Genomic DNA, 26,581 nt, shown 5'->3' on the forward strand with positions numbered 1-26,581 from the left:
ACCAGCAACAAAACAAAACAAAAACAAAGACTAGAATAAAAGTATGGAAATGGGGGTTAAGAACAAGATGTAGAATGTCCTAGGTAGAGTAGAATATGAAGAGGCTAGGAAGGAAGAAGGTAGTATGTGGGAGGAACTTGAGTTAAGGTGCCCAGTTGGAAAAGGTGGAAGGTACTGACCAACTTGTTGGTAGGGGCTATTCATGTTCCAGATCCATGGACTTATTAAAAGAGTTGTACTTGGGCCTAAAATCCGGGGGACTCGGGCTGGGGATGTGGCTCAAGCGTTAGCCTGGCATGCGTGCGGCCTGGGTTCTTCTCAGGACCACATACAAACAAAGATGTTGTGTCCGCCAATCATTAAAAATAAATAAATAAATAAAATTCTAAAAAAAATAAAAATAAATAAATAAAATCGAGGGACTCAGTGAGGATTCATATTGAAAAGGTCAACCTACCAGAATATAGGCAATGGATTGGAGGGGCTCCCTACCAGAGAGCTATGAGGTTAGATTTATCTGCAATGAGAGGCCACACAAGTCTGTGTTTGTGGCTGTGCTCTCACAGCAGGAGCCTGAAGGCCAGAGCCTGCCTGTACTCTCTGGATGCCTTAGAAGGCCTGTAGTCTTGGATTTGGGGAAGTCTCTGTTCCAGCATGGGAAACTTCCCTGAAAAGGAAATATCTCAGGAACCTGGAAGGATTTAGGAAGGGAATCATTAGCTTAAATCGAAATAGAGATGTAAATGGCCAGGAGACTAAAGGTTACAAATTGCTTCCCCTGACAATGGCCGAGGAGGAAACAGATTATTTCCTATCACTGAGGGTTTCCAGGCCTGGGCTGGAAAGTACTTCTTTTGGCCATTCCTTGGTCTGAACTTTGCGATCCTCCTGCCTTACTCTCTGCGAATTATAGGCGTGGCGACTGCACCAGGCATCCTCAATCCCTTAAAAAAAAAAAAAAAAAGACTAATATCTATCCTTGCGATTAATGTTGGCCAGTCGCTACGCTCACTCATGTTCATGGCTATACACACAGTTAAGTGGCTACCGCCCTACCGAATCAAATAGCAGAGATTCAGAGAGACTGGAAGTGCTGCAACTGGACATAAAGGTTTAGATTCTGAAAAAGTCGACCGTTGCAGATCGCAGCGGATAGTGGACTTTAAGGTTCCCATCGTGATTGGCTAAAGGAAAACTTCCGCCGGCACTTCCGACTCCTGGCCTGCCTTAAAAGCCGGTGATTGGCTAGCCTGGCCAAGTGCGAGGCTTCTCGGAAGTTGTAGTTCTTGGTTCTTTGCTCGGAAGCCAGGAAGGTTGGAGGCTCCAAGCGACGTCTGAACCTGGTCGCGGCTGCTGGCATCATGTCCCGCGTGTCGGTGCCCTGTCATGTGAAAAGCACTGTAGCCCTGCAGGTGGGCGACGTACGGACTTCCCAAGGCCGGCCTGGCGTGCTGGTTATCGATGTCACCTTCCCCAGCGTTGCGCCTTTCGAGGTGAGCACGCCCCTTGCGCGAGACCCGGGCGCCTGGGCGGGGCAACTTGGAAACTTGGGCGTTTCCCAGAAGTAATCATTTACTGAAAGCCTCTGTATTCTTGTACTGCCCTTTGACCTTACGAATTAATAAATCACTCATTTATTTATTTCTTCAATAGAATATATAGTGTTTATTAAGAACTTTCTGCCCTGTTCTCTTCCACACCTCTTCCCCGCATCCAGAAGAGCACTGGCACCAGGGTGCCTGAGAGTAGGGTATATGATACTGGAAATACTACACACACACACACACACACACACACACACACACAATTAGAGGTAAGAGATCAGGTCAGTCCTTGGTCACAGCTGGGTTTAGTTAATAATGATTTACCGTGAAACCTACCTGCCTCCCCATTCTTGCAGTCTCTGTCAGAGGTCGGGTGTAACTCATTTCTCATTAGAGCCTCGCAATGATTCCAGGTTTTACTCTCCAATTGCATTTCTATATCAGCTGGCAGAGTGACTGAACACTGAGTGAGCTCAGCACAGAGGATAAATCCTATTTCTAAAGGACTGGCATTCAGAGCCATTCTTTGTCTTGTCCTCACCAGCTCTCTGGGCCCCATGCACTTTGGGTTACAGTGTGTGGTTATCTCCCAAGTTTTTCCTTATTGTCACCTGGTAAACTATTGAGAGGACCTGACAGTGGAAATTCTAAGTTAGTAGGTTTGAGGTGGACCCTGGACACCTGTATTTTAAAAAATTTCTTTGGATGACTCTGATGTGTATCCAGACACATGTTAAACATGTGGCAAGATCTGCACTCATGGTTTTTTGCTTGCACTTACTCATTTAGACTGTGGGTTCTTCTAGAAAAGCAAAATTGTGTTTGGATCCCAGCGGTGCTTGTTGGATTGTTTAGCAGATGAGTTGGAGATGTGGCTCTGTGGTAAAGTGCTTACCTAGTATACATGAAGCCCTGGGTTCAATTTCAGCACTGAAAGAAACAAAAACTAAAGCAAAACCAACAACAAAATTGTTTAGCAGGGCTGAGGATGCCCCTTAGTGGTAGAACACTTGCCTAGCAAGCTCAAGGCCCTGGGTTCAATCCCCAGCACTACACACACATACATACCTACACACCCACACACATACACACACATTTAGCAAAAGAGTGCATTTCAAAAGAAAGAAGATAGTGTCTTTGATCCTTTCAGACTATGGGCCTGATTTGTCATGGTGAATTGTGTGTGCTCTAGTTGCAGGAGATCACATTTAAGAATTACTACACAGCCTTTTTAAGCATTCGTGTCCGTCAGCATACTTCAACACACTCACCAGCGAAATGGGTGACCTGCCTGCGGGACTACTGTCTGATGCCTGATCCACACAGTGAGGAGGGAGCCCAGGAGTATATATCACTGTTCAAGCACCAGGTCAGCTTGACCTCAGCATGGCCAGGGAAGCCAATATGAGGACTTAGAGATGTGGGGGTTAGATCAGTACACCAGGAGGGAAGAGGGGGGAAAGACTTGTTTGGGGTGTGGCTTCCAGGCATGTTCCTTGGAACATGCTCACTTCTGTTTGGGAGGTTCCTGGGAAGTGAATTGGGTCTTCTCTGGGTTCTTGTTTGTGTATGTGTCAGATGCTGTGTGACATGACCAGAGTACTGGAGCTGCGTCTGATTCTACGGCAGCCATCACCACTGTGGTTGTCTTTCACAGTGGAGGAGCTGCAGATCTACCAGCAGGGACCAAAGGTAAGTGACTAGCTCAAAGCTGTTGGTTAGCCATTTTCACAAGAGGCTTCCAGGTAGGGCTGGAAGAGTTGGGGCAGTGGGATCAGGTGGGTGAAGAGTGAGGATAGTGAGACTCCGGAGTCTTTCATGGAAGTTAGTTGCATGTGAATGCTAGAAGTTTGTGAGGAAAGGTGGGGCTCTGTGTCCATATTCCTTGGCCATTTGATGGGGTTCATTTTTTTTTTTTTTTGTCTTTTTTGGAACTGGGAGTTGAACCCAGGGCTTTGCGAATGCAAGGCAGACACTTTTCCACTGAACTACCCACCATTTTCAGAGTTGGAATCATCAGGACACACTTTCTCCATCCCCTCCCTACAATTGGAGATTGAATTGAAAGAGAGAGAGAAAGAGAGAGAGAGAATTTTTTTAATATTTATTTTTTAGTTTTCGGCGGACACAACATCTTTATTTGTATGTGGTGTCGAGGATTAAACTGGGCCTCACACATGCCAGGCGAGCGTGCTACCGCTTGAGCCACATCCCCAGCCCAGTCTTTTTATTTTGAAACAGGGTCTCACTAAGTTGCTGAGGCTGGCCTCAAATTTGTGATCCTTCTGTCTCAACTTCCAGAGTTGCTGGGATCACAGGCATGTGCCGTATCCAACCAGAAGAGTCTTTTTTGCTGCTTATGTTTCTGGGGCTTCCTTCTGCATAGCAGAACTTAGTAGTCTGACTGTTCCCTTGAGCTTTGTGGGCCTCTTGAACAGGATTTTTCCAGTGTCTGAGGCTCAAGGCCCCTTATCTCTGCTCTCAGGTGCCAGAATTATCCCACTATGCCTTACTCAGAACAGTATGCCTTTGTTTTGTAGAGCCCCTCCATGACCTTCCCCAAGTGGCTGTCTCACCCAGTACCCTGTGAACAACCTATCCCCCTCCCTGAGGTAAGCTTTCACCCTGGGTCTGAACCACATGTGAATGGCTCTGGTGGCCCTTTCTATAAGAATCTGGGGCTGGACCCAAAACCTTAGTTCAATTTATGACATTTTCTTGGGAACACTTTGGGATTTGTGGTATCTCTGGTGTTGGGCTGGGCTGCCTACGAAACATCAGGCCCTAGCCTTGTGTTTCACAAATCATCTGGAATACTCATCTTAACTAGAGGGCTCCATAGGCTATCTTGGCCTCTTTAGAGCTCTAAGGGTACTTCTGGGGAGAGACTCATGGCCGCTGACGCCTCCTTTTGAGCAGGGTCTTCCAGACCCCAGCAGGGTGTCTTCTGAGGTGCAGCAGATGTGGGCACTGACAGAAATGATCCGGGCAAGTCACACCTCCACAAGGATCGGCCGTTTTGATGTGAGTGACTGTTTCCTTGTTTGGCTTACATTTGCCCTGAGCAGGTCAGACCTGATAGTTTTTTGTGTGTGTGTTTGCAGGTGGATGGCTGTTATGACCTGAACTTGCTCTCCTACACTTGAGCAGTGGCTCCTAGCTGAGACATTGGCCTTTCAATGCCCATCCAGGCTTGGTTTGGGCTACCAGAGGCAGAATTGTGTATCCTGTGCATTCCAAGTGTTGCTTGCATGCCCATTCTGTCTGGGCCACATTTACAGATTCAAGATTCTTGGGGCTTACTGTATTACTTCAGCATGAGTTCCTAACAAGGATACACTCTGTCTTCCATCTGGCTGCAACACAATTCCTTCTCCTACCCTAAAAATACTGAAAATTCCTGAGCACCCTCTGCCCCTTCTGCCAACAAGCACACCCCTGTCTTCTGCCAGTTCCCCTACCCTGACTGCAGTGGACTGGGATGAATCTGCTCCATCTAACCCTAGAAGGTTACTGTTTCCTTGGCACTCATTTATTGGGAAGCTTGATGAAGAGGTGCCCCATTCATTCCTCAGTCCCCCCTCATGACCTTCTTTCCCTTTGGTGTTATTCCTACAAAACAAATTTCCTGTTTAAACTCAGCTGCTATCTGCCTACCAGGCAAAGCTGGAAATCTGGGTATCCTGAGTTCCTAGATCCCTGAGCTGTCTCCTGGATGTGTTCCATTGGGCCTGGACAGGTACCTCTGGCAATACTGGAGCCTGAAAATGAGAACTACAACCTGTGTGCCATCTGACACAGCTCAAAGCATATCCATGTTTCTTTTCTCAGTTGGTTCTTTGCATTTGTGCTCAGCATGAGGGGTCAATCTTGGTAGGTAGGTGGGATCCAAGTGAGTCACTGGTGCCTTTTAAGAGGCTAAGGTAGTTCATCAACCTGGGCCAACTGTTGAATGATGCAGGCACTTCTTCCTTCATGTGAGAAAGTCCTGCTTACTTCCAGTTCTTCCTGGCTTTGCCCCTGGGGGAGTATTATGAAGGCATACTGTAGGTTGTCTCAGACATGGCAAACTGGTCCTATGTGGCATAAAAGTTTTCTGGGGGAAGTTTAGTCGAGTCACCATTTGGTTCCCACCCTCTGTTCTCACCCATCAGCCTTCTTGCAGGTGGTGTCTATCTTCAGGGTCATTTACTTAGCCCCACTCAACTTTTTCTGAAAGGATGATGACCATAGACCTGTGTTCAGGAAACAATACTCCTCAGTGTGTGTATATGTGAGTAAAGAGGATCCTGGGGTTGCAGGGATCATATGATATTCCCAGCTATGTTCCCAGTACCCAGCACAGGACAAGATCAATAAATACTTGTGGAATGCATGATTGTGCTGGCTGCCTGTGTGTTCCTGTGCAATAGTTGGAGAACCCTACAGGAGGACAGGCTGCAGTGGTGCTCTGCCTGCCAGATTGACTCCACCTTCTTGTGACCTCTCCACTCCTCCATTTGACCTTACACTCCTGAGGTACTGAATGTGTGATTCAAGCCTTTCAGCCCCTTGCAAAACTTTGACCCTTTGGAGGCAGGGCTGGGGGAGGGCTATCCTCCAGCTTTGGTTCTAGGCAGCCTAGTCTACTCTGGACTGCCTGACCCGCCTGGATTAGGTCTTGCTTGAGGCTGCTGGGAGTGGTTGCACGCTCTGAATCCCAGCCTGCCCTCGGGGCTTCCCGCCCCCTTTCCTGATCCCTTGCGCCTTGGGAAGACCTGTTCGGGCAGGGGCTTGGACTACATCTCCCGGCGTGCCTGGCAGAGTGGTGGCCTCTCTACGCCGTCTGCACTAGTTGCCAGCGACGATGCAGCGGGCTATGAGCATGGTGGCCCCTTTGGGCTTTCGCCTGCAGGCGCTTCCCTCGGCCCCAGGTCGCCCTCTCAGTTGCTCGCAGGTGGGATAAAGGGTGTTGGAGGTTTGCTGCCGGTTTTGGCGGGTGGGGGAGGGATGCAGCCAGGAACTAGGGCCCTGAATGGCACTAAACCCGGCTGCCCACAGGATGTGCTCCGCAGAACTCCGCTCCATGACTTCCACCTGGCCCATGGCGGGAAAATGGTGGCATTTGCGGGTTGGAGTCTGCCTATACAGTACCAGGAAAGTCACATTGAATCGCACCTTCATACACGGCGACATTGCTCGCTCTTTGATGTCTCTCACATGCTTCAGGTGAGCTATGAGAGTGTGCCTGCTGCTGAAACAGACCTTCCTCGACCACAGTGTTGCTCTCCTTGGCTTTGTTTGCCGGGAGCGGTATTCTGAAGACAGCCCATAAATAGCTGGAGGTCTGAGGGTTTCTTGGCAAGGCCAAGGAACTCAAGGGGCTGGCAGATTAACTCAGGGTTTCCTTGATCATCTGTGTGTGTTCTCTCCTACCTGTTTTCGCTAACTGTATACCTTAATGCCCTGGGTTTTCCAGAGCTGGTACAATGCACCGGGTTGGGTATTGGTTTGGAAAAGTGGGTGTTTCAGTAAAATGGTGTATCCCCCTTAAGTCCAATCACACTCTAGGCTGGGAAATGGGAGTGGGAGTGAGGGGTGCAGAACTGAAAGACCCACCAATTACTTCCGGCTGGACTGTCTTGTGAATTGGGAGATGCCTCCTTGCCTAGTGGCTTTGTGTGTGTTTGTGTGTGTGTGTGTGTGTGTGTGTGTGTGTGTGTGTTTTACTGGAAGCCGAACCAAAGGGTGCTCTGCCACTGAGCTACATCCCCAGCATTTTTTATTCTTTTGAGACAGGATCTTGCTAAATTGTCCAGGCTGACCTCGAACATATCTTCCTCCTGCCTTTCAAGTAGCAAGGGTCTAGTGGCCTTTCAGAAGCAGCTATTGCAGTGGCCTAAGGCTTTTGATCTCTTTCCCAGACCAAGATATTTGGTTGTGACCGGGTGAAGCTGATGGAGAGTTTAGTGGTTGGAGACATTGCAGAGCTAAGGCCAAATCAGGTGAGCCCTTTTATTTCTGCTCTATGGGTGTTCTTAGTCACGAGCCAGCAATCAGGCTGGGTCCCTGCCTTAAGCTTGAGGACGTAGACATAGATCAGATATGGATTCTTGGGCCTTAATGTCTTGAGGAACTCAGATCTTAGGTCATTTCCAGATGCCTAGCCAGCTGTGGGATGCTGTCCCAGCATCATCACATCAGGCTAAAAGGCCAGAAACCAAGGTTTTATGTATAATTTCTGGCCTTTCATGCTTCCTATCCCTTTGCTATTCAAAGTATGGTCCCTAAGCCAGCAGCCTTACTGCCTCCTAGGATCTTGTTAGGAATATACTCTCAGACATTGCTCCAGACCTCTGAATGAGAACCTTTATTTTGGCAAGATCCCCAGGTGATTCATGAGACCTTACAACCTTAGGTTCTTCATCCATTTAATGGGAAGGCTAAGGCCAGCCTTGCAGTATTTTGGTGGTTTATCTGGGATGAAGATGGACTTCAAGGTTTTTACCCATGAGCTGAGTTGTCTGGGTGGGATGAAGCAGTAGGTATTGGATATCATAGATTAAACATGAGATGGAATTCTCAGTACTGTAGGGCATTGCCCAAGGTGGGGAGGAGTTGAAAACTTGGTGCATGAGAATCAAAGACTCTGGATTTGAATCTAGCCTTGCCCCTTACAACTTGTACAGCCTGAGCTCTGGGCATGAAGGTTCATGAGTTTGTGGTGTCTGCTTACCCTTGGCTTTGGTTTTCTGGACCTAAGGCAAAAATGCTCCACTTTGATGCTAGGGGACACTGTCGCTGTTTACCAACGAGGCTGGAGGCATCTTAGATGACTTGATTGTGACCAATACTTCTGAAGGACACCTGTATGTGGTGTCCAATGCTGGCTGCTGGGACAAGGACTTGGCCCTCATGCAGGTATAGCCCTTCTGTGTTTCAGGAACTTTTGTTTTCCTTTTTCAAAAAGCAGTATTCCTTGTTGTCCAGGTCACAGATAAGAGGCTCAGAAAATGACTCAAGAGCAAGTCCTCCCTGAAGCATGCCAGGGTTTGGTTGTGGGTACTAGGGAACATGGGGAGGTAAAAGTGACCCTGGCCACTAAGTGAGCATCCTCTGGGGAGGGTAGAAGTGACAGAACTGAGCATAGATCAGCCTTACCATCTAGTAGATGTGTGACCTTGTAAGATGGGAACCAGCCTAGTATCTCATTCCTCAACACTGCAGTGTCCAGCCTATTGTAGGTGCTCAGTAAGTGGTCCCAGACACTGGTGTGGTGTTTGTCTTTCTTTTTAGGACAAGGTCAGGGAACTTAAGAACAGGGGCAATGATGTGGGCCTGGAGATTGTGGATAATGCTCTGCTAGCCCTGCAAGGTGAGCGGTCTGGGCTAGATTGAACCTAACCTTTGTCTTCCTGGCTTCACCTACTGCTTAACACAGAGGCCGTTCAAAATGAAGGTGTAGATGGTATGATATTTGTGTGCCATAATTCTAAGGTATCTTTCCCCCCCAACTATTGTTGGACCAGGGGCAAAGGCATCTTCTCTCAGAGAACTTGCTCAGGACTTACTCTAGTCACTGAGTAAGGGCTATAGTCTAGCTTTGAGGGGGGGCTGGGACCAGGACTCTTGGTCATTGGTTTCTTGGGTCCAGGCCCTACTGCAGCCCAAGTTCTTCAGGCTGGTGTGGCAGATGACCTGAGGAAATTACCCTTCATGACCAGTGCTGTGATGAAGGTGTTTGGTGTGTCTGGCTGTCGAGTGACCCGTTGTGGCTACACAGGAGAAGATGGTGTAGAGGTATGTCAAGTGAATGGAGGGCAGTGCATGGTACAAAATTTGTAGGAGCAACTGACCACCTGCTCTCTGGTGTCCCATGCAGATCTCAGTGCCAGCCCCTGGGGCAGTCCACCTGGCAACAGCTCTGCTGGAAAACCCAGAGGTGAAGCTGGCAGGGCTAGCTGCCCGCGACAGCCTGCGCCTGGAAGCAGGCCTCTGCCTGTATGGGAATGATATTGATGAACATACCACACCTGTTGAGGGCAGCCTTGGTTGGACATTGGGTGAGTTGGACTAGCACTGAAGGGATTCTGCAGGTTGGAGTGACCTTTAATGAGGTCAGCCGGCTTATAACTGCTCCTAACAGTTGGAGCAAGTGACTCAGCCTTGCTGAGCCTCCATTCCCTGAAGGTCTACTGTGGCTCTGCCCATTACGAACTGAAGACCCTCAGCATGGTTTTCTGTGGGTAGGAGGTGGTTGGCTGGCTGACTGCAGTGCAAGAGAGGAATCAGCCTGGGAGAGCCCAAATGATCTTGATGGATGTCACTTGGGGTCCTTGTATCTAGGACCTCTTGTGGCCAGGGCTTTTATAGGCTGTGACTTAGGTCTGATGTATCATGTTCCAGGGAAGCGTCGCCGAGCTGCTATGGATTTTCCAGGAGCTAAGGTTATTGTTCCCCAGCTGAAAGGTGAGGTGCAGCGGAAGCGTGTGGGGTTGATGTGTGATGGGGCTCCAGTGCGGGCACACAACCCCATCCTGAGCACGGAAGGCATCATGATTGGTAAGTGATCCAGGGAAGCTGGGGAGCCCTTGTTCCTTCCCCAAAAGTGTTGGGGTATTGGGCTGGCATGGTGGTATTGACACATGGCCTATGCTTGGACAGGTACTGTGACCAGTGGCTGCCCCTCACCCTGCCTGAAGAAGAATGTGGCAATGGGTTATGTGCCCTTCAAGTACAGTCAGCCAGGAACACAGCTGCTTGTAGAGGTGCGGCGGAAGCAGCAGATGGCTGTGGTCAGCAAAATGCCCTTTGTACCTACGAACTACTACACTCTGAAATGAAAAAGGCCCAGGGAAGGGCGCTCCTCTCTGGGAGTCTACCTCTAGGGGGCATTCATTAGGGCTCAGTCAGGATAATGAGGAAGAACTCACCAGGAGTGGGCAGCTAATTAGAATTTGGCTCTAGTCTGTTTGAGGAGGCCACTGAGACTACCCCTAAACCCCAATACATGCCACTGATTTCAGCTCACCCTATGTCCTATTTCAGTTCATAACCCCAGTAACTCCACTCTGTCATAAGTGCTGGCTATAAAGCAAAAGCTCAACTTTGTAGGGAGAATACCTGCCCAATCTACCTCACCAGTTTCTCACATTTCAGAGGGCTATTACTGTGGACAGTGTGAACTTAGCATACCTCCTTCACTTTGCTTTCCATGAATGCAAACTGCTGCCTCTCCCGGTACAGGAATGATTCTTGAGTCATAGAATATTGGCTTAGTTATTCCTATGTGTAAACCTGGGGGTGGGTGAGCAGACATGGACTCACTCTTCCACATTCCCTATTTGGCTTGGCCCGCTGCCCAGTAGCAAACCATGGCAAATTTACCACCTGAGGTGACCTTCACCCCTGGGACCCATAACTAGACTTTACTGATTCCTGAAAAAAATTAAATGAGCTTATTCCTTCCAACTTGCCATGGTCTCTAGCTTCATTGTTTAGGGTTCCTGGGTTGTCAACCCAATGCCCGCATTCCTGGCCTCCAAGATGGGCTTGGAGTAGGTTCTCCTTGAGAGAGCTAGGTCTATAAGAACTAATGGGAATACTGTCCTTGTTGGGTGCCCACCACCATTCCTCCAAGGAATTGGCATTACCTTTCATCTCTGCAAATTATTGTACTGTGGGTTCTGAAATCTTCAGCAGTTCCCCCACCAGTTGCCCCCTGTGCATGTACACTTGCCTTGTTTGAACAACCACACAAGCAGTGCACTTCTTTGTTTAATAAGCTACATCCTCAGTTGGGCTTGGAGTGAAATGTGAGACCCTAAATGTATATGTGGTGGTGCCAGCAGATGGGTCTGGGGCTATGAAGAAAGCATCATCCTGCAAGCCAGATGACAGCTGTGGAGTGGGTACATAAGCTTGAGTGCAGTGCAGTCTCACTTCCAGTGTTTCTCTGTCACAAAAAATCTGCCTAAGCAAAGGCTGCCAGATGGATATGTGACATCTAACAGAAGAAGCAGGCAGTGTGACACTGAGATAGCTGGTGGCCCAGCAGAGGCAAGCAGAAGTACAGCCATTAGGGAAAGGGGCAAGTCCAGAGCCACAATGCTTTCTGGAGGCAGTGTTTATATAGGGCCATTTGCCATCTACCCTTTTGGAACCTCTCCTGACCCACTGTAAAGAGGCCAGGGTTGCCTGGCTTGTGGCTCTTTCCTGTTGAGGATTTCTAGGGGCTGAGATGGTGCTAGTGGCTCTTAGGATGAGGCCCCTGATCCAGTTTAAGGTAGAAAATCATGAAGTGGCAAGGCATGAGGAAGTCACTATACTATAAGTGCTTAGTACTTTCCTATGGCGGGTGGGGGAGGGGTAGGGTATAGACCCAAGATCCCATGGGTATTTAAACAATATGAGTGGGAAGCCAACCCAGGGGCTCAGCTTGTAGTCTCTCTCTCAGGCACCCAACTTTCTCCCAAGAAGTGCAGAGACATGAGGACAGATGATAAATGACAATTTCCTTTGCCTGGTTCATACGTGGAGAGCTCTGGTTGGGTGAAGGAGATGGGTACTTGGTGCTTAAGTATGGATGGTGCCAGCAGGGATACTCTGCCTTCTACTTAAATGGCCAGCTAAGTAACCATAGAGTAAAAGGCCAGGATTACCTGGTGCTCTGCCAATAAAGCAAAACCAAAGAAATTCAGGAAATTGAGGGCTTCAGGGAGTGATGATTTTCCTTATAAATCTCAGATCTGGTCAACCTCTGGCTTCTTAGAGTGGTATATCACTACGGGGTCACATCCCAGAAGGATAAGAAGGGAGAAAGGAAAAAGATAAGACAGAAAAGGGACTGCTGGCCTCCCGACCCAAAGATTTCTCCTGACTGACACCGGAGAGAGAAGCAACATGTCTTCTCTCCTTAAGGCACCCGTATCAGGGTAGAGGAAAACTCTTTACTTGCCCAGTACCTGGGACAGTTGGAAGCAAGTCTGAATGTAATGGAGGCCCAGTCCTGAAAGCACTGGGGTACTCTCTGCCCCCAATCCCAAACCCCTTGCAGTTGTCCCTGGGGTCTGGGTAGCAGCAGGACCCATTGCAAAAGCCAGCAGACCTCGTGATGCCTCTTGAGACTCTTCTGCTGCCTTCTCTTATTCCCTGTGAGTTTTGAGAGGTTCATTTGCTGCCATTTCCCTGAAGGAGATGGAAAGAGAAGAGACAGAGGTTATTCATGGGCAGCAGAATAATCTCTGAGATTGGCTCTCCCCAGTCCCTTTACTCAGATGGGCTCAGTAGAGCTGCACTATAATTCAGACCTTTAGGCTGATCTTTCACAGCCCACCCAGTGCTTACCATTTTCCCCCTGCAAACCTGTTTTTCTTGGATCCTTACCTTATGGAGCACCCATCCTTCCTTAGTTGCCCAAGGCAGAAAGCTGGGCAGTGGTAGTCTTCCTAAATGATCTCTTACCTTCACTCTTGCACCCCTTTATCTATTTGTCATCAACCAGGCAAATTCAGGCCACAGTCTTGCTGAGTCAGTCCATCAATGGCTCCTTAGGCCCTCCATGCCTACATGTTCAAACTCCACCATGACAGCTTTATCTATTCTTATATCATCTGTGTGCCTTGTTTTATCCATTCTCCATGCCCAATACACTAAACCATCCCCTGGCCTTTGATCTCAGCTTAGGTATCTTGGGAGATGACTTCCCTGATCACCTGTGCCTCTGCACAGCTGCCCCCCGCCCCCCTTTATAAATCTCTTGCTCCCCTCTATGAGCGGACCTGGGTTCTCCTTGTTCTCTGGGTCTAGTGTGGCATTTGCCAGTGGTAGGAGCTCAAAGATTTGGTGACTGAATGCCCTGATAAATTAGCTCTTGTTTTACAGATGAGGGGGTTGACTCCAATGAGATCAGTGTGGTAAAAATAGAGATTGGGGTACAGGACTTGCCTAGAACAGAGGCAACTGAGGGACTTCCCAAGTGAAGGGCTTGCTCCCACATACCTGCCACTTCATCTCTGAAAATTATGACAATACCACTAACCACCCCACAGGTTGTTGAACAGCATGCTGGTGATGATTCTCCAGAAACTGGTGTCATGCCACCTTGAAGCTTGAACTCTGCATAGAAATTTAGAAGAGTGCTGCAAAAGGACACTAAGCTGACGAACTGATACCCGGAGAATCCCCCTTCTTGTCAATAACACAGGGATGACCTCTATCTGCCAAGCATGGGGTTGGGGTAGAGACAGATTTACTCACCACGAAGGAAAATGCGTGGAGCCATCGGGTGTGGATCCATTCTGGCCGCCCAGACCTGGAGAAATACATCCAGAGCTGCAGCGGGATGGGGATCTGGGCAGACATTAGCTCAGGTCAGGGAACGGTTATTTTTGGTGGAGAGTGGTGGGGGTTCTAAGGGACTAGTATTATCTGGTGAGGGTTTTGAGGAACAGTTACCATGTGATGGATGGACTGGTGGGAATTCTGGCATTAAAATGGTATGGTGGCACAGGTCAATGTACAACTACAAATTCTGATGAGCCTCTTTGGGGGATCATTAGTAGTCTAAGGAGATTCTAGGGAAACCAATGGTACAGCCTGGTAGTGGTGGTGGGTCGGCCAGCCCACGGAGGTTCGTAGGGAGCCTCACCTGGGCGGTGATATAACCCGGTCACTGTGTTCCCGTAGAAACCCCAGGCCAGCTGGATGCCCAAGAGACTTAACACCAGCCAGAGCAGCAACAGCTTGAAGAGGGTCACGCGCATGTCCTGTGCCTCCCACTCCCGCAGGAATTCGCTGCCCAGGGCGCCCAGCGCGCCCAGCACCGTGGCCGGCAAAGCATGCAAAGACTGCCCAGACCAAGGTTCCGCCATGACTGGCCCGCGCCCCACCCGGGGTACTGTCACTGCAGTCCCTACTACGCAGGCGTATGGTCTTCCGGGTCAGGACCACCAGTGCGCACGCGTAATAAAAAGCGGAGGGGCCCTAATTCGCTTGCGCGAAGAGTTGGCAGTTTGGGGAGGAGTATTAAAACCGCGCAAGCGCACCCAGCCCCACCCTGCTTACTTAAAGGATGAGTGACTCCGAGAGCATAAAATAGCAACCGGGTCTTTTATAGCCCCGGAGTTCCCGTGATGCTCCACGCGGCAGCAATGATTGGCTAGGCGTCTTGCTTTTAGGGCGTGGACGTACTACTGAGCAATCGTGGCTGAGCTGTGAGTGCGCGCCCGCACGCCGGGCCACGACTGGCTCCGGCTCGAGCCCGCTGGGCGCCCGGGGGCGCGCACGTCCCTCCCCGCCCTCCCGCCGCCGCCCGCCCTCCTTCGCTCGCGCTCCCCGCCCGCAGCCAGCCGCCCTCCGTCGGTTCTTTCGTTAGTCCGCGGTCGTCTCTGGAGCTACCCGTCCTCGCCTCAGAGCTTGCGACTCACGGACAGGCGTTCTCGGCGCAAAGAGGCTAGACTCGGAGTCGTCGTCTGAGGTGAGCGGGAGGATTCTCCCAAAGCGCCGCTGTTCCCGGGGCCCGCTCGGCACTTTTCCGGCCACCCGCCCACTGCCCCGCCGCGGCCGCGCCCCACCTGCTGCTCCGCGCTGGCCGCTCCAACCCCTGGACCCTGACCCTGACTCCTGGCCGGACCCCTTCCCCGGAGGCGATGGCCCCGCCCGCGCAGTCTCCGGAAGCGCGCCCCGCCGCCTCCAGTGCCCCTTCCCCCGCCCGGCCGGGCCTGGTGGAGCCCTAGCCGCCCGCCCTCCCCAGCGCTTCCTCTCTCGCGGCCGCGCGGGGTTGGGCGGGGACTCCCGGGCTGGCGAAGGACCGCACGGTGTAGCCAGCCGCCGCGAAGCGCGCGTAGCGTTGGAGTTGAAATGATAAAGAAACTCTTTACAACTCCATTTTGCCGTTTACATTTAATATGCAACATGAACCACTGATTTATAATGGTGAAGATGGTTATACTTTGGATAGATTTCATTTTTTTATTGTATTCTTGGAGAGTGTTGTGTTGAAATTCTAGGAGTTAGGACTGTCTTATTGGATGAAAAAGGCATTTTTCTTAAAAATTTTTTTAATGATTTAAGTGATGTTTCATTAAAATAGTTGTAATTATACACAGCCTTAAGTCACTACCTTAATTAGGAATAATTTAAACATACTTGTTCTTAGTTACTGATTGGATTGTTACTGGTCATCTTCCTGAGATTGCACTATTTATACCCAAATCAATTTGGTTAAAAAACCTTGATTAGTAGTTTATAGTGGAAAATTGGCATCTTTTTCCCCTCAAAGTTGGTTCTCCGTGTTTTTTAATAGTCCTTATTTAAAACTTTTATCTCTGTTTTTTGCATTTTGACAATATTGAGAAAAAACATTTATTGAAGGTGTGTAATCAGAATATATTTCTCTCTGCCAAATCTGAAGGGAAAAATATAAATAAAAAGGAAACCTTATAAAGTATTGTTCTGTGGTGAGAATTTTTCAACTACTTAGTGTCACACTCCCCAAAATATAGTGTGTACTCTGCAGATAGATGATTGTTACCTTCAACATAGCTAGATTGAAGATGTTCCTTTGAACATTTGACACACGTGACATTGGGCTGAAAATACAAGTCTCTTTCTTAATTGTAAAGGATGACTTATTGAAGGATCTTTTTTGGGGAGGAGGATACTGGGGTTTGAACCCAGGGGCACTTTACCACAGTGCTGTATCCCCGGTGTGTGTGTGTGTTTGTGTGTTTGTTTTGTTTGGAGGAGGGGTGCTGGGGATTAATCCAGGGCTTCCAGCTCTAGCATTCTACCAACTGAGCTGCATCCCCAGGAGCCTCCCCTCATTTTATTTTGAGACAGGGTCTTGCTAAATTGTGGAGGCTGGCCTCAAACTTGTGATCTTCCTGCCTCAACCAACTGAGTAGCTGGGATTACAGGTGAGTGCTACCATAACTAGCTGGAGGATCTTTTTTGATAAGTTATTTTGAGGTTCTGTCTACTTATGTAGGGTAGTGATGGCTCTTGAGGGACATAAAATAGATCAGATGGAACTTGGGTTCTCTTTTTTTTTTTTTTTTGTGGTGCTGAGTTTGAGCCCAGATGCTTGTGGGTCCAAGGCAACCAGGCAGGCACTCTACCAACTGAGCTATATCCCCAGCCCTCTTTTTTTTTTTTTTTTTTTTTTTTTTAAAGCTGGTGAGTTGGGCTGGGGATGTGGCTCAAGTGGTAGCGCGCTCACCTGGCATGCATGCGGCCCGGGTTCGATCCTCAACACCACATACAAAGATGTTGTGTCCCCCGAAAACTAAAAAATAAATATTAAAAATTCTCTCTCTCCCTCTCTCACTCTCTCTTTAAAAAAAAAAAAAAAAAAAGCTGGTGAGTTGAACCTAGGGCCTGGAGAGTATGCTGAGCAGGTGCTATACCACTGTGCTACCCCGCCAACCGTGGAACCTGCTTTGAGTCAAAGTCTAGTACTTAACTTATAGGCTCTATTCAAATAAAATTCTGTACTGGAGGAAAGAGAATAAGACTATAACTACCAACAAATTTCTTCATAGATCTAGAATTTTAGATCCAATAGGAATCTTCGGAATTTGTTGACCAATCCCATGTGCAGGTGTGGAAACTGAGGCCCACAAACTTGAGAGTACTTCCCGAGATGTTACATCTAGTCAGGTATTTTTCATGTGCTCCCAAACAGCTGGCCCAGAGTCAGCTGAAATTCAGGGATTCCAGTTTACTCAAGTATTTTTCTCTTTTTTACCTTGCAGATTGTGCACAGTTGGAGAGAATCTAAAAAATTCACTTGCCAACAAATTTCTTTAGCTTTCATAGTATTCATTTTTCTGTAGCTGAAGTGTCCTGATGGTATTCCAGTTGAGAGAGAGAGTTAAATGTACAGGGTCCCTTGCTGACTTAATCCTGGCTTTAAGTGCTTGGATCTTTATGAAGGACCAGCTCAGAGGGAGGCTCAAGATTTCCCTGCTCCAAAGGCAGCATTACTAGATTCAGCTAGAGTGTTTATAAGCAACTCTTTTGACTTGATTTATGGTGGGATGGGGAGAAACTGCATGTATCAAAGTAAGCAGTTGCCTATGCACAAGCATGTGGTAGTGGTATTACTGGAGTGCCCTCCCCACTTACTGGGGATCAAACCTAGGGCCACGCTTGTATACCTATTAGGCAAATGCTCTACCAATAGCTCCTCTATTGCTTGAAATAGGGGGATCCTCCTTCTAGAATTACAGGCATGCCCCACTGTGTCCAGCCCATTTGAATATTTTCATAATCTTAATTCCTTTTCTGTTTGTCATTAGTCCTATTTAAAAGTTTATTCTGGTCATGTGGGGGCATAAGTTATTGGGAGAGTTAAAAACAAGGTAGACCTTCAAGGGTGTTTCTTGTCATTGGGGTGGAGTCAAAGTGGTGACAGGAAGATGATCTTCTTAATTGTCCTTGGAAGCCCAGAGATTTGTTTACTCTGTGAGAAAACTGATATTTCAGCTTCTAAAAGAACTACTCTGGATTTGATGGGCTTCTATAGATAGCACGGTGGATTTAATTGCATTTTGCTACTAGTGATAAGGATATATGGTACATAATCACTAGATTTTAAAATTGCCTTTTGTAGTTTTTTTTTCCCCCCCTCCTCCATCCTCCCCATACTGGGGACTGAACACAGGTGCATTTTACAGTTGAGCTACATCCTCAGCCTTGTTTTTAAAATAATTATTATCTTTTATTTATTTTTATATGGTGCTGAGGATTGAATCCAGTGCCTCACACATGCTAGGCAAGTGCTCTTATCACTGAGCCACAACTGTAGCCCCTATTATTATCTTTTGAGACGTGGTCTCCCTAAGTTGTAGACCTCAAACTTGCAATCTTTTGCCCTGCCTCCTGAGTAGCTGGGATTATATAGTTGCACCATTCCTGGCTGGTAGGGACCTTTTAAAACTATAGATAGACTGGGCATATGCCTGTAAAGTCAACTGTTTAGGAATCCTGAAGCAGGAAGATTGCAAGTTCAATGCCAGCCCAGGCAATTTATCAAGATCTTGTCTTGAAATAAAAAATAAAAAGGGCTGGGGATGTCGTTCAGTGGTAGAGCACCCTGGGTTCAATCCTTATCTCTGAGGAAAAAAAGGTTCCTAAGTGTTTTGTCCTCCCACCTTTATGTGCCAGTTCAGTGAACTCTGTTTGCCTGTACCTATATATTCTAACCGTATTTTATTAATTATTTTTATGGTGTTATTGAATTGAATCTAGGGCCTCGTGCATATAAGCAAATGCTCTATCACTAAGTTATACCCCAAGCCACTATATTTTGCCTTTTGTGGTGCTGGGAACTGAACCCAGGGCCTCATGCATGCTAGGCAAGTGCTGTGTCACTGAGCTCCGTTCACCAGTCCTATGATTGTATTTTAAACTTGTTAGTGGTAAACGTGTCTGAATGTAGTATGCCTTTTGGGGGCATGCTCTCTGTTCAGTATTTGTGACATGAATAAATCAAATTTCCGGGGCTGGAGTTGTGGCTTAGTAGTGGAGTGTGTTGGGTTTGATCCTCAGCACCACATAAAAATAAGTAAATTAAATAACTGTATTAAGTAAGTAAATAAATAAATCAAATTTCCAAAATAGATTGCAATTACTGTAAAATCCCTGTTTCAAATATTTCTATTTCAAGTGACTCTTTTTTGGGTAGGTGGGAGTACCAGGGATTGAACTCAGGGGGGCAGTTGATTACTGAGCCACACCCCCAGTCCTATTTTGTATTTTGAAACAGGGTCTCACTGAGTTGCCTAACCTCTTATAGTTGCTAAGGCTGGCTTTGAACTCATAATCCTTTTGCCTCATCCTTCAGAGCTGTTGGGATTATGGGCGTGAGCCACCGCACCTGGCTGAAGTGACTCTTTTTTTAAAAAAATATTTATTTTGTAGTTGTAGTTGGATATAATACCTTTATTTTATTTATTTTTATGTGGTGCTGAGGATTGAACCTAGAGCCTCACATGTGCTAGGCAAGTGCTCTACTGCTAAGCCACATCCCCAGCCCTCAAGTGACTTCATTTTTAATCTGTGGTGCTATAGTAGTAAGAGAAGGTTTTGTGTACTCATAATCATGGTAGTCATGTGACTGAAAATCAGGCACTGAAGCACTTCATTCTGGGCACTGATTTTAGCTTATACTGGTGCTTGCAATAAATGAATGCATTTTGATTATTTGCCAATAATCAAATATAAGATACAGTGTTAAGTTGTAACTAGTAGGCAGTTTATAACAAACTGGAGTTTTGTTTTGGTTTTTGTTTTAGTTGTTGATGGACCTTTATTTTATTTATATGTAGTACTGAGAATCCAACCTACTGCCTCCTCACACATGCTAGGCTAGCACTCTATCACTGAACTACAATCCCAGCCCAGGTTTTTTTTTTTTTTTTTTTTTTTAATGAGAATGGATAGAGTATATTTAAGCACATTTATGATAATATCTTAAATTCACTTGAAGGGAAAGAGGAGAAACAAGTAAGTTTGGAGTGGAGTTGAAAGGAAAAGTAGGAAATAAAATTAGTTTAGAGAGATGGGCAAGGATAGATCACATAGTGCTTTTAGGACATGAAAGTTCTTTGAGTTTGTTCTGAGAAAAGATGTTATTGTTATTATTTTTATTTTTTATTTTTTTTAAAGCAGGGGAATAACATGATCTCATTTTTAAAAATTTTTATTTTGGTGCTTGGGATTCAACCCAGGGGCACTTAATCACTTAGCCACATCCCCAGCCCATTTTATTTTTCAAGATAACGGTCCTACTAAGTTACTGAGGCTGGCTTTGAACTTGAAATCCTCCTGCCTCAGCTTCTTGAGCCCTTGGGATTACAGGTGTGCTCAACTATGCTGAGCTTTGCTGATAATTTTTTTTTTTTTTAAATCAAGAAACTGCCCAATGCTGTTGTGCACACCTGTAATCCCAGTGACTTTAGAGGTTGAGTCAGGAGGATTTCAAGTTGAGAAGAGCCTCTAAAATTTAGAGAGACTCTAAGCAACTTAGTGAGATCTTGTCTCAAACTATAAAGATAACTGGAGAGGATGCCTATAATCCCAGGGGCTCAGAAGGCAGAGACACGAGAAGACTTAAGTTCAAAGCCAACCTCAGCAATGGACGAGGTGCTAAGCAACTCACTCAGACCTTTTCTCTAAGTAAAAATTAAAAATAGGGCTGGGGATGTGGCTCAGTGGTTGAGTGCCCCTGAGTTCAATCCCTGGTACCAATAAAAGGGGGAGGGGTTGGGGGCAGGGGACATAGCTTAGTGGTTAAGCATGGCTTCTATATCTAGTACCAAGAAATGTAAAAGCCAAGAAACTAGAATCACTCTCTGAGTAGGTATAAATTTGAGTCGATTCTGACTTATTTTTATGGTGCTGGGGATTGAACCCAGGCTTTGTACTTGCTAGCCAGGCTTCTTATCACTGAGCTGTATATCCAGCTGTGGGTTTTTTTTGTTTTTTTTTTTTAATTTGCTTTTTTGGTTTGATTGTTTGTTTGAAATAGGGTCTTATTTTGTTGTCAACACTGATCTGGAAATTGTGAACTCAAGTGATCATCCTGCTTTAGCCCTCCAAGTGACTAGAACTACAATACCATCATGCCTGGTTCTATTATGATTTTTTTTTTTTTTAAATAAAATAATCTCTGGCTGGGGATATAGCTCAGTTGATAGACTGCTTACCTCAAATACAAAAGTCTCTGGGTTCAAGTCCTACCACCACACACACAAAAACATTAATAATAATCTTTAGTACAAAAACCAAAAAGTTTTCACTGTAGTCTAGACAGGATATATATGATAATTATAAAATTCCTCTTTGTTATGTATTTGAAAGTTTTTGTTTGATTTAATATGGTGTTAGGGATAAAACCTAGGAGCACTTTACCACTGAACCACATTCTGAGCCCTGATTATTTTATTTTTTTTTAATTTATTTTTTCTTTGGTATTGGGGATTAAACCCAGGGGTACTTTACCACTAAGTTACATCCGCAGCCCTTTTTATTTTTTATTTTGAGACAGGTCTCATGAAGTTTCTGAGGGCCTCACTAAGTTGCCTAGGCTGACCTCAAACTTGAGATCTTCCTGTTTCAGCCTCCCAGGTTGCTGGTATTATAGGTGAGCACCACTGGTCCTGGCCCCAGCCTTTTTCATTTTTTGAGACAGTGTCTTGTTGACTTGCTTGGGCAGGCCTCCCAATTTGAGATCCTTCTTCCTCAGCTTTCTGAATGGCTTGGATTACAGCTGTGTACCACTGTACCCAATTGAAAAAAAAAAAATTATAATACAGTTTTGGGGGAAATTACATAAAAATTTTTTGCTTTTAAAGGGGAAACTTTATTTTATAATGTTTGCAAAATAAGGTTAAGTGATGGAGGCCAAGGACTGTTTAAAATATGATATATTTTATGATATGTCACGTAAGTTAAATAATGCACTTTTTCTCTTTTCTGGACTTTGGGTAAGCCCATTTACATCTTGTCCTTTGTTGTTTTTCCTTATAAAGTGAATAGATATAATTCTTGATATTTCTTATATTTTTATAGCTTTTCATCTGGGAAGTTCAAGGTACTTTGTACAACTTTGGTCACAGGCCGTGCATTTTGCAGCACATTTGTAAGGTATGTAAATAGAAGTCTCTTCCATTTCCCTTTCCCTATGGAAAAAAGATTATTATTAATGTAAATTCTGGGGAAATACGGGTGCATCATTTCTAATAATGGTCCTCTTGTGCCAATCTTGAGGGTTTTTGTTGTTGTTTTTGCTGCTCGGCTTGAACTTTGGGGCTTTGGATCCTTAAGCACGTGTTCTACCTCTGGGCCACACTCCCAGCACAATCTTGTTCTTTATCTTACTGTAGCTCTTTTTCTCTGTTTTTATTTTTCAACTTTTTTGTAAAAAAAACTTTTTTGTATTTTTTTGTACTCTTCTAACTTCCTCTCTTTCATTCCAAGCAACATTTTCTTCTTAGATGAAGATATATTTCTGAAATTAGACAAGATTGGGTGTGTTTTCTTCTTACTCCTTCTGTTTTTTATTTTTTCAGCTGAGTAGTTTGGCTATCTTAACAATGTACTGTCTGTGAGGTGGTATAATTGTCAACAGAATGAGGATTGAGGATAATCCTTTCTCTTATTGGAGGGGTTGGCAGTGAGACTGGTTTGGAAGGGAGAAGTATTAACAGTAGGTACAGTAGCCTATGCAGGAGCTCTTCAGTTATTGTAATTTATTTTTGCAGTGCTGGGGCCAAACCCAGGGCTTTGCATATGCTAGGTCCTAGGCGCTCTACCATTGAGCTATACCTACGGCTCTCTTCAGATATATATTTAGTTGTAGATGGACACGATACCTTTATTTATTTATTTATTTTTAAGATTTTAATATATATTTACTGGTGGACACAACATCTTTGTTTGTATGTGGTGCTGAGGATCGAACCCGGGCCTCACGCATGCCAGGCGAGCGCACTACCGCTTGAGCCACATCCACAGCCCACGATACCTTTATTATATTTGTTTTTATTTTTATATGGTGCCAGAGATTGAACCCAGTGCCTCACATATGCTAAGCAAGGGCTCTACCACTGAATCACAACCCAGGCCCCTCTCTTCAGATATTTTAAACTGGTTGCAAATAAAGGAAATTGTAGTTTCTTAATTTAATTGATGACCTGGTAAGTATCCTGGTCTGGTACCATTTGGCCATCTTTTTTGTTTTCCTTGGGTCTGAGTGCATTCTGTATATGGAAAAGTGAGCTGTTAAGGGGATAAGTATTCTAATTTGGTGAGATGAGCTCCCTGGCAGTGAAGACATCTTGCTGGTAATAGTTTGTTGGCTTTGAACTCTTTGGCATAGTAGGAGAGATAGTGAAGTTAGTTTGTGGTTTTGACATTATTCTTTCAGTAACAAATGGTTACTGAGTAGCTACTGTATGTTAGGAGCAGTTCTGGGATACATCTGAAGAAAAGAGATCTTCACACATGGAGTTTTTCCTACTAGTAGGGGAGACTGGTGATAGATAAGTAAAGAATAGACTTGCTTTTTTTAAGAGAATAGCAAAAAAGCTTGAATAGTAGTAGAGTCTAGAGAGCAAGCAGAGAAAATGGAAAAAGTGAGATTATAGAGATAGGCAAGAGCCACATCTCCTCAATATAGTCAGAAGATGTGAGTTTAGAGTTTATTTTTTGGGAAGCCATTGAAGAATTTTTATGGCCTGAGAGTGATTAATCTAATTTATATTTTTGATAATGTAGACTTTTCGTATGTGAAGGGGGTATGTGTGTATGTGATGCTGGGTATTGAACCCAGGGCCTCTTGCATACAGGGAAAGCACTTTACCACTGAGCCACATTCTAACTTCTACTTTATGTAGAATAGCTTACAAGGAAGCAAAAACGGAAGCAGGAAATCTATAGGAGGCTTTTTAAATCCACTGATAGATGGTAGTGCCTTGGACAAGAGCAGTAACAGAGGAGGTGGTGGATTGATGATAATAATGAAAGGTATGATAATACCCTTTTTGGATAAATTGCAAGATATGGCTTCTTAAAACCCTAATCTGTGGCCAAAGATAAGCCCCATGAAACTGTTGGGCATAGGAGGCAACTAATTGCTCACCAGTGGGCATGGTATTTTTGCTGTTTCATAAGGCTTAAAATGGATTCTCCTGTAACACATTTGCGTTTTGTTTTTTTTTTAAATTTTATTTATTTATTTTTAGAGAGAGAATTTTAATATTTATTTGTTAGTTTTCGGCAGACACATCTTTGTTTGTATGTGATGCTGAGGATCGAACACAGGCAGCATGCATGCCAGGCGAGCGCGCTACCGCTTGAGCCACATCCCCAGCCCCATTTGTGGTTTGATTAAAGTTCTTCCTTGTAAGATGGCAGACTGTTTCATAGTTGTTTTTTCAGTTCATTGTTATGTTGATGTATTAAAAACACAAAAAAGGCAAAAGTAAGGTTATACTTTAGCTCCATGTATTTGCTAAAAGTAGATTATTTTACAGAAATGCTGATGGCCTTGTAATTATTAAAGACAGTTCTGGCCAAGTGTGGTGGTACATATCTGTAATTCTGGTGACTCAGGAAGCTGAGGCAGGAGGATCACAAGTTCCATGCTAGAATCTGGCAACTTAGTGAGACCCTGTCTCAAAAGAAAAAATGAAACTGGGCATGGTGATCCCAAAGCCTTGCTAGTTGTTAGGAGTGGACTGAATTTGTGAACCTCCTGCCTCCTGTGCCTGGATTGTCAGAATTGATAATAATGAAAGGTATTATAATACCCATTTTTGATCTTGGTTTGTGACTCTGTCTTTATTTGGTTCTGTAATCATTTTGTTTCACTCTTTGTTTTGAGACATATGTTATCCAGGCTGGTAGAACTCCTGGGCTCAAGCAGTTCTTCAAAGTAACTGCCATCTAAGTGTGTTCTACCTCACCTGGTTATTTTTCATTCTAAAGCATCAGAAAATAGTAGCAACAGAGATGGGACTCTCCAAGTGGGTGGAAAATGCAGAAAAGTAGCTGTGTGTGGTGGCACATGATTGTAAAACCATTGATTTATGAGGCTGAGGCAGGAGGATGGCAAGTTTGAGGCCAGCCTCAGCAACTTTGTGAGAACCTCAGCAACTTACAGAGACCCTGTGCCACTCCCTTCACACACACACAAAAATTGGCTGGGGATGTAGCTCAGTGGCAAGGCACCTCTGGATTCAAACCCAAGTACCCCCAGCCTCTCAAAAAGAAAAGAGAATGCAGAAGAGTAGATGGTAGGGTGAAGATTTTTCTCCAGTTACCTGCTACCACCACCTTTTTTTTTTTCTTTTAATATTTATTTTTTAGTTGTAATTGGACACAATACCTTTATTTTTATTTTATTTATTTATTTTTATGTGGTGCTGAGGATCAAACCCAGGGCCTCTCACGGCACTAGGCTCCACTGCTGAGCCCCAACCCCAGCCCACCAGCATTTTTTTTTTTCCTTTTTTGCAGTGCTCAGGATTTAACCCAGGGCTTTGTGCATGTTAGCCAAGCACACTACCATTGATCTATGCACGCAGCTCTACCATCACCATTTATAACTGAAGGGATCTTCTAATCCATGGAACTCTGCCTTCTGCATGTATAGTGAACTCTGACTAAAGATTTAGTCATGAAATCAGAAGCATTTATTTAATCTACCAGTTATATACACTTTGTTTTTCCACGTTTATCTTTTAGAAATTATGTTCTTTGTTTTTTCCAATTTTACTGATTTTTACATCCTGACTGAACTTACAAGAAAAATGTTTGTTCTTTTTTTAAAAATTTTTATTAGTTATTGATGAACGTTTATTTATATACTTGTTTATATGTGGTGCTGAGAATCGAACCCATGCTAGGCGAGTGCTCTACCACTGAGTCACAACCCCAGCCCCCAAAATGTTTGTTCTTTACAAGCAATACCCACATAAAAACTGGTGAATATTTGTAGGAAATAGGGACAAAAGTGTAGATTTTTATCTTTTGAAACTTGTAGCTGCTCTAAAGCACGGGGACCTATTTTCATTATTAAAAAAAAAAGTTTTGATTTTAAGCATATAGTTGAAAATTTTGATGAGTACGTTGTTAACTTACATTTTTGCGGCAGTTGTGACCGAGGCCATATGGTGCCAGTGAATTGGGGTTCTCTGCCTCTTCCATAGACCCATACACAAATGCTCTCCCACTTTTCTGGGTTATTTTCACATAGCCCTATTTGTAATATGGGCTTTGCCAGCCTAAGAAAGCAAATCTTAAGATGGATAGTATATGTTGTAACACTTTGGTAATCTTTTTTTTTTGCCAGGAGGTGATTTTGTTACACGATTTGTCAACTTTGGTGGTAATAATGTGTCCCGACTTTTTATGGAAAAGTTCTTTTCTGGTTGTCATCTCTTGTTTAACTTTTCTGTTTATTCAGAAGGACACTTTGTTTATCTTTTGAAGATCTTAAGTTAAGAAAAGAAAATAACAGTATCTTAGAGAAGTAGAATATGGAGTGA

At 45.2% G+C, this 26,581-nt stretch overlaps 4 protein-coding genes across 8 annotated transcripts in view; 3 read left to right on the forward strand and 1 right to left on the reverse strand.

The window, feature by feature from the left end:
- Positions 1 to 1,272: 1,272 nt before the first annotated feature.
- On the forward strand, positions 1,273 to 4,736 carry Nicn1 (nicolin 1, tubulin polyglutamylase complex subunit). The gene is made up of 6 exons (XM_076868785.1): positions 1,273 to 1,493; positions 2,737 to 2,913; positions 3,123 to 3,236; positions 4,085 to 4,156; positions 4,464 to 4,568; positions 4,649 to 4,736. The coding sequence occupies exons 1-6, from the start codon at positions 1,362 to 1,364 to the stop codon at positions 4,688 to 4,690; spliced, it is 642 nt and encodes a 213-aa protein (XP_076724900.1). The 5' UTR covers positions 1,273 to 1,361; the 3' UTR covers positions 4,691 to 4,736.
- Positions 4,737 to 5,973: 1,237 nt separating this feature from the next.
- Positions 5,974 to 10,994, forward strand: Amt (aminomethyltransferase). Its single transcript, XM_076868784.2, has 10 exons — positions 5,974 to 6,062; positions 6,348 to 6,480; positions 6,585 to 6,752; positions 7,448 to 7,528; positions 8,313 to 8,444; positions 8,820 to 8,898; positions 9,178 to 9,323; positions 9,406 to 9,586; positions 9,930 to 10,085; positions 10,188 to 10,994. The coding sequence occupies exons 2-10, from the start codon at positions 6,391 to 6,393 to the stop codon at positions 10,364 to 10,366; spliced, it is 1,212 nt and encodes a 403-aa protein (XP_076724899.1). The 5' UTR covers positions 5,974 to 6,062; positions 6,348 to 6,390; the 3' UTR covers positions 10,367 to 10,994.
- A 1,024-nt stretch (positions 10,995 to 12,018) lies between these two features.
- On the reverse strand, positions 12,019 to 14,582 carry Tcta (T cell leukemia translocation altered). Its single transcript, XM_076868792.1, is given in 5 exon segments — positions 12,019 to 12,306; positions 12,631 to 12,710; positions 13,782 to 13,842; positions 13,845 to 13,874; positions 14,173 to 14,582. Coding segments are annotated over 4 exon segments (357 nt in total). The 5' UTR covers positions 14,396 to 14,582; the 3' UTR covers positions 12,019 to 12,306; positions 12,631 to 12,667.
- A 146-nt stretch (positions 14,583 to 14,728) lies between these two features.
- Rhoa (ras homolog family member A) overlaps positions 14,729 to 26,581 on the forward strand; it is a 47,428-nt gene continuing 35,575 nt past the window's right edge. The window contains exons 1-4 of one of the 5 annotated variants that reach the window (XM_076868788.2): positions 14,730 to 15,000; positions 16,365 to 16,441; positions 21,577 to 21,672; positions 22,101 to 22,175. The gene's annotated coding sequence lies outside the window, so the exon portion shown is untranslated. Of the gene's footprint in view, positions 15,001 to 16,364; positions 16,442 to 21,576; positions 21,673 to 22,100; positions 22,176 to 26,581 lie in introns of all 5 variants that reach the window. The other 4 variants (XM_076868787.2, XM_076868789.2, XM_076868786.2 and 1 more) reach the window with 4 other exon arrangements.

The sequence above is a fragment of the Callospermophilus lateralis genome, chromosome 10, assembly GCF_048772815.1.
Source record: "Callospermophilus lateralis isolate mCalLat2 chromosome 10, mCalLat2.hap1, whole genome shotgun sequence".
Taxonomy (NCBI): Eukaryota; Metazoa; Chordata; class Mammalia; order Rodentia; family Sciuridae; genus Callospermophilus; species Callospermophilus lateralis.